Genomic DNA, 9400 nt, shown 5'->3' on the forward strand with positions numbered 1-9400 from the left:
AGTTGGGGGTATGACTGAAGCAGTAAAAAATAAGGAAAATTACTCATTCATTTCTCTTTTAACGAAGCATCAATAACTTTTACGCGTCGTGGACATTTATTATTTTGTAAAGAAAAAAGTGCATGTTTTGGACTAAATCATTAGGGCATTGATTATATATTGATTGCAACTATATGTATTTTTAATGCTATAAAATTGAATGTTTATGCAATGTTAAATTACGTTGACTAGTATACTTCTATTAAGAACAATTTCCATCACTTGACGTGCAATTCGAAGGGTTTTGCATGCAATACTTGGAATGGTCTCCTTTGCTAATGTTTTAGCTTGGACTACTTGGAATGGTTTCTTTACTTAAGTTTTTAACTGCACCAGTTGGAATGGTTTCTTTTGCTAATGTTTTTTTTTTTTTGCCAGCACTATTTGGAATGGTTTCCATTGGTAATGTTTTAACTTGCACTACTTGGAATGGTTTCCTTTGCTAATGTTTTTGCTTGTACTACTCGGAATGGTTCCTTTGGTACTGTTTGTCTAAACAATATCTAGGTGAAGTTGACGGAATTCTTATACAACTGTATTCATAAATTGTTTTTATACTGAACAAATTTGATGGACGTGCGGCCGGATTGATGATCAGATGGATGGATTTATTATACGTAGATTAACTAAGGTTCGCACGCTCACATTTTCCACTCCTTGAACTTATATTCACTGTATTGCAGAAGAATAAAAAGGTAAAACAAATCTGAAGAAATGTGTGTGTGTGTGTGTTTCGGATTTTTAACGTAGCTTTAAAAAACTTTCAGTCATATCGCTATGATGTCTGCACTGTGGCAGTTTATAGTGATGTCTAGCACTGAGGCATCAAGCCGCAGACATGCAGCATGATGTCCCACCCAGACACATTTACCTGACACTTGGCCGACCAGTCCTAACTCTAACCTCTTAATGCTGAGCGCAAGCGAAGCAGCTAGTCTTTGGTATGACTCGGCCTGGGACCGAGCCCACGACCTTCCGCATCCGAGACGGACGCTCTAACCACTAGGCCACCGGAGCGGTTGATCAACTAAAATATATTCCTTTTGTATATCTGCCAGGAAATCGGATGCGTTTGTACAGAACATTGGTATCCTTCCGTATAAAACATTGTTAAAATGTATGCTGATGAAGATGGAGGGTGTTCCTTCAGGTGATAATGATAGTTTATATCTACATATAAATGCAATACTCAATATATATATTTAATTATTTTGCAGATATCTTTACATTAAACATTACCAAACAGCGTAGATTCTTTTACCACTTCATTCACATTATTTTCTTTTGCGGAGTTTTTCTAAATCATGAATAATCTTCTTTATTTGGAATCATGAATTTATTCTTATTATTTGCTATTTTAGTCTCACGCGTCGATCCGAGCATTGCTTGACCATATACGTCATGTCACGAGCTAATCTCGGAAGCATTAATAATAATGCACATCAATTTGACGTGTTTGGAATTTGGCGTCACGTGTGTTTTAATAGGAACGGTCTAGAATATTTTCATTGCGACTTTTTCTCCTTCCGCCGCTATATTGCTCCATGTTAATGGAGCTAGTTCAGAATATAGTTCTCAATGATGAATACTTAGATCCGAAGTTTCTTTCTTTACTGAGGTAAAAGGCCGAGATTCCCGTTCATACTATCCCTATGAACTCTCACAACTGTGTCATACACATAGTGTATTGTTATCTAATTTGAAGTTAATTTAATTCAGTACATTTCGAACTCTAAAACAATTTCCCCCAAAAGGCCAACTTTGAATTAATGTCAATCTATTCGGCTTTATTTATTCCCTGAGGAAGTTAATAAAAACACAGATAAATGGTACAGAGAAGAGAATGACACGGATCTGACGTACAATTACATGCATAAATCACAAACTCATGACTACATAAAAGAAGAATTAATTTTTTTTATCTTCAATTCCCCGTATCATACCAGCGTTGCCCAACGAAGAATGATTCCGTCTATATGGGGTCCGCTACAGTGTACCCTCGTAGGGAGAAAGACGATATTGTCATTTCTTACTGGGTAAGTGGTTATACTAAGTACATCATCCAGTAACGCTTAAAACGCTCATTAAACTCCAATTTTAAGATTAAAGCTGTCCTTTTATGATCAAACTCTGATATGTGTAAGATCATCCTAATCGTGATGAGATGATCTATGGATAAATCGGTCATTCGTTTAATCTCCAACTCAACATAGATATTAAGTATAAATGCAGCTAAAAGAAATAATCGTTTATAAGGTGTCAAAGCTTTTCCAGAAACTCTTGGCGTTAAACATTATTAGAGCAGAAACCCGATGTCGCGTGTTTACAAGTGTCTAGCAGAAAATCCGTTCAAAGAATCAACGATTAAAAATAACAGTCAGGCAAACCGATTGTGTACATCATAATTTCATCTTTAACAAGCGATTTGATAATGTACAAAAGATCAATCAAATGAAAAACAACAAAATTTTTTGTTTCCTTACGATTTCGTAAATTCAATTAAAAAATAATCTAATGAAATACTTCACACACACACACACACACACACACACACACACACACACATATATATTCTACACGTATATTATTTACCAATACTTGTGTCAAAATTGACAGCTATTTATTTGTTAACATGCAATCGGGAACACGAAAGAAGAAGACGACAAAGGGAGACAAGATAGAGTAAAAGACTGTATCTCGACAGAAATGAAACTGATTTATTTTAGTGTAATCCAATGGACTTAAGAACGTCTGGAACAGACAAAAGTAGGAAATGTCATGCAAAAGTATTTGTGCTTGAGCGTCTGCCTTTTAATAGCTGACTATATTTGAAGATATAATTTGTGATTTAAACTCATAAATATTCAAGTAGGTGGTTCAATTTTTGATACTACACATTCATTGTACAAGGTAACAAAAACCTCATTTAAAGTAAATGGTAGCGTTTCAGAACTTTTTTCTGTCGAAACGGCTTGTGTCAGTATTTAATTAGCATTTATAACTGATTTAAAGAAAAAATATTGAAAATTGTTTAAATGGAAAAAGCTTTAATATGTATCAACTTTTTATATTATAGTATGCGGACAGTTTGTAATATTTGCAGAAAACAGATTTTTTTTTTAGAAAGGTCTTTTTGATGAAAGGCAGGAAAGGAAGGAATATTTATTTATCCATTTTGGAATCTTGCACTAGTATTTGTTTATAAATTGCTTTAAATGTTGTTACAACCCATACTATTTTAAAGGTGTGAAGTTTATTCGTTTTCTTCTTCTCCGGAAGGGTAGTAGATTTACAATGTTAGGGTTTAATCAAAGTACTCAAAACAATTTTATATATGATTCACTCGGTAAGATATCTTTACTGACATTTAGAATGTTTAATATTTTGAAGTATTAGTTGAAGTTCATCAAATTTGATTGGAGGAAGTATTTCAAATTAGTTTATTAAAGAAATCCTACTCTGCATGGGATGTAGACTGTCCGAATACAAATTAGGAATTTTTTTTTACGTGAAGAGGAAACTCGATTATTGAGGTTCCTCTGAGGATTGAATAAATCAAGGATTTTTGCATGAATATGATTTGTGTTCCTGCTAAAGACAGAATTAACAATACTTTTATGAAAAAAACCCAGGAAACTAGCATAGCTACATCAACAATAACACGCTTCCATATGCTACTGTATTTGTTAAGGAAGTTTTGGGACATCCTTCTATAACGAAAATTGAAGCTGACAAATTCCGGATAGGACAATGTGTATTCAAAACTGTATAGCCTAGTTTGCATATTGAATCAGGAAACTTGTCTAGACACAATGCTAATCCTTGAATTTAAAGCAAATGTTCCTAGCAAATGTGTGTAGAGCTGATTTGTTCAGCTAATTGATCTATTACAAGAAACGTTGCAATTGTTGTCCATAAAAGTTAGAACTGAAAGATAGAACTGTATACGGTAACTTATTTTTCTATTACATTTGAATACGATGTCTGATTTAATTTGTAGCTGATCGTAATGGTAAATCTTGTGATAAAGAGTATCCGTCTTTTTGACACTGTTTCTGTGTAATGATATATAGCATTTGCACGTTAGCCGGCAGTGAAAAAAAAGAATATTGATAATCTTTTGCAAGCTACATTCACGTGATGCTGGTTTACATAACGAACGCACTGTGGTGATTATGGCGTATAACGAATACTGCTGCTAAGGAACCAAAGCAAAAACTTAAGCAAAGCAAAATTCTAATTTATAATACTTAAACTAATAAGCTGAAAGGTGAATCGATGAAAAATGAAGATAATAAGCAGAGAGAGAGAGACAGACAGACAGACAGAGAGAGAGAAAGAGAGAGAGAGATTGAGCTTCGATCGATGAAAAATGAAGATAATAAGCAGAGAGAGAGAGAGAGAGAGAGAGAGAGAGAAAGAGAGATTAAGCTTGGTCTAACGATACATACCGATGTATCAAGATACAAATCAGAATGTAACTTGGACGAAACTCTCTCTCTCTCTCTCGTCCAAGTTAGATTCTGATATTATTTTGATACATTGTCATATATAGTTAGGCCACGATGAATCGATTATTAGCGCATGACTATATATCGGATTTCGCCTTGCGATTAGACAATGTCTGGGATCTAGGCCTATGGTCCTATTTCATGTTTTGAATTTAGTTTGAGTTTGTAAACAAAAAACTGCAAGAAGTTAATATTTTCTACAGTTATAATTTTAGTTTAAATAAAAAAACGTGCTGGCGATGTTAAAAGTTACGACCTTAAAATATCCATTACAACAGTGAAACCATCATTGACTGTCATATAAGGGCTGGGGAATAAGTAACGAATCCACTATTTTTGTGATTCTATGTATTTCATTGCATTTCTATACTTTGTCTTAAAATCTTCAGAAAATAGAGGAACAAAAGAATATCATCTCACACACACACAGACACACAGACACACACACACACATCTTAGGTTACATACACACAAAGACACATTTTCAAAGAGGCTGTCGATCAAAACTACATACAGTACTTTTAAATTAACGTGGCATTTATCGAAGATGTTTTTCAGAAACACCATAACAATAACTGTCTCGTTACTAGTTTAATAAACGATTCTTCATTGCCAGAAATCAAAAACAACCTCGCCCCACTTCACCTCAAATCAACCCGAATCGATTTAAATTTGACTGTTTTATCACTTGTGCATGAATGAGGTACATAAATAATGGCGAGTCTGTCTCTCATTCTGTGATCAAGAAAAGTAGCTGTCAAATAGACATATTTGTTATTTCCAGTAAACTACAGACAATTTTACAAAAGCTAAGGAATACAATCTCTTGTTGTTTGAAAGTCAATGTTGAATACGCCTGTTCATTGTATGAGGTTAGGACATCATTCGTTTCTTCACGAGATTTTATTGCACGTGTTATGATGATAATAATAATAATAATAATAATAATAATAATAATAATAAACTGTCTTTAACGAGGATAACACATTTGGTCATGGCTGACCCATCTGCCATGTGGTCCTCAAAATTGTAATAAAAAAAAAATAGAAGTTCATACACATAACCATACATCGTCGCACACTCATTCGTACATATTTGACATGAATGACTATGTGTGACTATACTGGGAAACATACAAATATATATCAATTATGGATACGATTTTAAAGTTTTCTATTCTGAGCTTTTAATATGTCATTCCAGCTGGTCTAGAAGGAATTTCTTTAATGATATTTTAAAAGAAGCAAGGGAAGTTGAATTATAATAAGGGTAAATTACCGTAAAAGAAACAGTTGACATACAATAAAGAAAGGATCTCAGATAGGCAATGATTTAATACGGAATTTATAAAACGGGTAGAATAATTTCAACCTTTTACCAGCCTTGGCGAGCAAAAGCTGGAGATTATTCGAACAATTTCATCAATATAATGTTAAAGTATTACCTATTTGAGATTATGTTTATCAGACAGTTGTTATTTTAGTACAAAGAGTCTCGACAGAAAGAATAACAAATGATTTCCTGCATTTTATATAATTATTGCATCATTCAATTTTTGCACGTGAAGAAAACGTTTCAGATGGGAGTCAAAGCAAAACTGCACAATTCGGTAATAAGTAACATTTAAAAGTACATTTAAAACATAATTCAAAGAGCAACTGTATCGCAGAGCAATATCATTTGACATGAGCAACATCAGTTGTCATCAATGAATATCTGGTGGGAATTCCTATGTGACGTCACATAGTTCACTTGAGTCAATTAAGTCAGCTGGAGTATTTCAGGTGCTCTATACAAAGATTTCGATACGACTGTTTACAACATTTCCGTCAAAATTTTGGATCGAGTCCACCATAAACATTCACCACGAAAGAAGTATTGGATATAACAAAATTATCATTCCATTGGTTGGATATATGTCTGAACGGACACCTACTGTAACCAACACTTGTCGGTCTGTCGGCTTATGTCGTGGGCTTTTTTGGACAAATCAGATTCACAGAAAGTGATGTATTAACGTGTTGGCATACAATAAAATTAAAAAACCGCACATACTGCATATAAAGTGTACCAATTTTGTAGTAAAGTTATATACGCCTTCGTCCGCCGCAGGGTTATATTTTTTCTTCACACCCTTGCGCCTCATTGTATAATTAGTACATAGTGTACTATTAAACATTTATTAATGTAAAAAGTATATAAAATAGAGATCGGTAATCTGTCTTGGAGTGTTTAACTTGTGTGCATTAATAGTGCTCGCATGCTACTTATATGAACATGCGTTCGAGGGGGAAGCAAAGACTATACTTGTAGTAGAATCAATATTAACTTATTTACGCTAATACTACACGTTTGAGATCGAGAATGAGCATTAATCCAACCTACTTACATTTTGGGAACGTTTAGATAATCAAGAAATACAATAATTTTAGGGGCGGATCCCCTTCCCCCAAATGAGCGCAAAAAAACCGGAACGTTTCCTAGAGGAACTTTATTTTTACAGCTAGATGGTTAAAATTATACCGAAATGTTTAAAACGTAGGAGTTCTGATGACTCCGCCCACGGGGCCTCCAAACGGGTTCCATCTCATAGACCCCATGCCTACTTGCTTACGCTTTCCTGCTCCACCCAAAAGTATTTCTGGATCTGCTCCCGCTGGACTGTATTGTATCGGTATTGTTGCAGATATATGTTTGAGTATACGTCTGTTTTGTCAATGCGTGATATTGATTTTTTTAAAATTTTAAAATTTATTTTTGTTGCAATTCTGGAAAGAATATTGGTAAAATATGAATAAGACGTTTTATCCCCCTGAAATATAAATGAATTTCAAACCTGGAATGTTCTTGTTGTATTTTAAACAATAATCGTCTGTAAACAGGAAATCAACAGAACAGGATCATGCCTTTTTAAAATATACCTTTTCCATTTAGAGAGGAATCTTTGTATTGAACGAAATAACTTGCACACACGAAGGCACTCACAGACTAAAAGATCACATTAACTTTATGCTTTGTTTGGCAAGCACCTAATTTAAATAACAAAATTGTTCACAAAATCATTTTACATTTTATCGCTTGCATATTTTTAAGGCATGAAATCAAACATTTAAAAGTACTCAGGGAATTTAAAATAAACAAAATAACTTAAAGATAGGCTGAGTAAAGAATTTATAAATTACTTATAATTATAAACATAATAATTTTGTTGTTCTAGAAAGCACCTACCTTGAGAAAAGGTGCTGAATTTACAGAAGAAGGTCCCCAGTACCCATCCATCCGTTAGGCCTCCCACCAGATTGACCCAAGCACACAAAAGCGAAAGCATCAAATCCGCAACAGCCAGATTCACGATGTAAAAATTAGTTGTGGTTCGCATCCGTTTGTGACGTAGAACAACTGTTACTATCAATACGTTGCCAACAAGTGAAACGAAAATAATCATCGAATATACGTAGGATTTTATAATTATCTCCCATAATGGAAAAGTTTTCAAAGGAACTGGGTAGTCTGTCTCAGAATAATCAAATATTTGTTCGTCAAAGTTGTACTGGACCGTTCTATTCATCTCATTGTTAAATCCGTGTATATCGCTCGTTCGAAGCTGAACTTCCATGGTTATGCTACTCGGCTTTTATTTGCTCCCCTGCCTGATGATTACCACTGATCGTGGCACAGTCAACTAGTTATGACTCTTCCATTACGTGGGATACGTTTTAAACGTCGCTGCTATAACTGCCAGTTTGCTTACTGGAATCGATCTTGCAAAAGGTGCTGTATATATTTAATTATATAATCTCACACTTTCAATATGTTCTAAGATGTTATTGAACTGAGGTTTAAGTCATAGTCTGAATATTCACATGTGATTATCAAATCGAACAAGTCTCTCGACATGTGTGTTGGAAACATCAGATATTCCACGATATATTTTGATTCAGGAAAAAACGATATCCAAATATTAGTGCAAAGATGGGAAATCTACAAATTGTTCCCAATAACAAGCGAGTGGCATTCATGCTTGAAAAAAATACGAAGATTTATACTGAGTTACTTGCTTGTGAATATCGCCTCATGCATTAGCAGCAGGACTCGACTGAGACGTTGGTGGAGCGAGAAACTAATGAGATTAAAATCGCCATTAGCTTCCTTCGCGCCTTGTCATTTACTGGATAAACGTTCTTGTGGGGGATGTCCGCTACTAATCAATAGGTTACTGGCTTTTCATGTCTATTGCGCGAAACTCCTTCAGAACGTCTTTATTAACAAACCTTATTTTCCCTTAATGGCACTGCAATAAATCCACAGTACTGATATTTGTCGCTTATATTTATTATGTTTCTATCCAAGCATACATTTTGTTTCAAATCATACGACATTACCATATTTGCTCAAATAAAGGGGTGGGAAATATTGGTGTGTCGTGCGCACATTTTGAATGTTATACCAATGTACGTGGAATTAAGTGAGTAGAATTAACGAAAAACGTAAAAGTTAATAATTCGAGGGGTTATAATCTTTTCTCTGGTTTCGGATTTCATCGAATCCCATGGATGTATCTGAATCCCGAGTTTGAAATGTGAGTTGGGAAAACTTTAAGACCATAAAACAATGTCTATGATGGCTATTCTTACATTAAACTAATAAAACGTTCAGATGCAATTTAGAAAGGATGCCTGTTGAAGTCACCGATCCAGTACGTAGGTTCTAACTAATCTTTTCAATTACGGCGCGAGCTCTCGATTAGTTGCTGTAATACGGATGAGCGTCTCCCAAGAGAGTCATCTTCTGAGATCTTTCGAGAAATAACTTCGCTTGCGAATTCTTCAGTTTAATATGTATCTGAGGAA

General features: G+C 34.5%; 1 protein-coding gene across 2 annotated transcripts in view; it reads right to left on the reverse strand.

Annotated features, from left to right (window-relative positions):
• The window catches only part of LOC149802758 (substance-P receptor-like), a 102832-nt gene extending 94263 nt beyond the window's left edge, over positions 1-8569 (reverse strand). Inside the window, exon 1 of one of the 2 annotated variants that reach the window (XM_089951310.1) lies at positions 7779-8565. In XM_089951310.1, the coding sequence (XP_089807436.1) occupies positions 7779-8166 (388 nt within the window). In that variant the 5' untranslated portion in view covers positions 8167-8565. Of the gene's footprint in view, positions 1-7778 lie in introns of both variants that reach the window. The other variant, XM_089951309.1, reaches the window with a different exon arrangement.
• Positions 8570-9400: the final 831 nt, after the last annotated feature.

The sequence above is a fragment of the Sinohyriopsis cumingii genome, chromosome 3 (assembly GCF_028554795.1).
Source record: "Sinohyriopsis cumingii isolate HCF-2022 chromosome 3, ASM2855479v2, whole genome shotgun sequence".
Classification (NCBI taxonomy): domain Eukaryota; kingdom Metazoa; phylum Mollusca; class Bivalvia; order Unionida; family Unionidae; genus Sinohyriopsis; species Sinohyriopsis cumingii.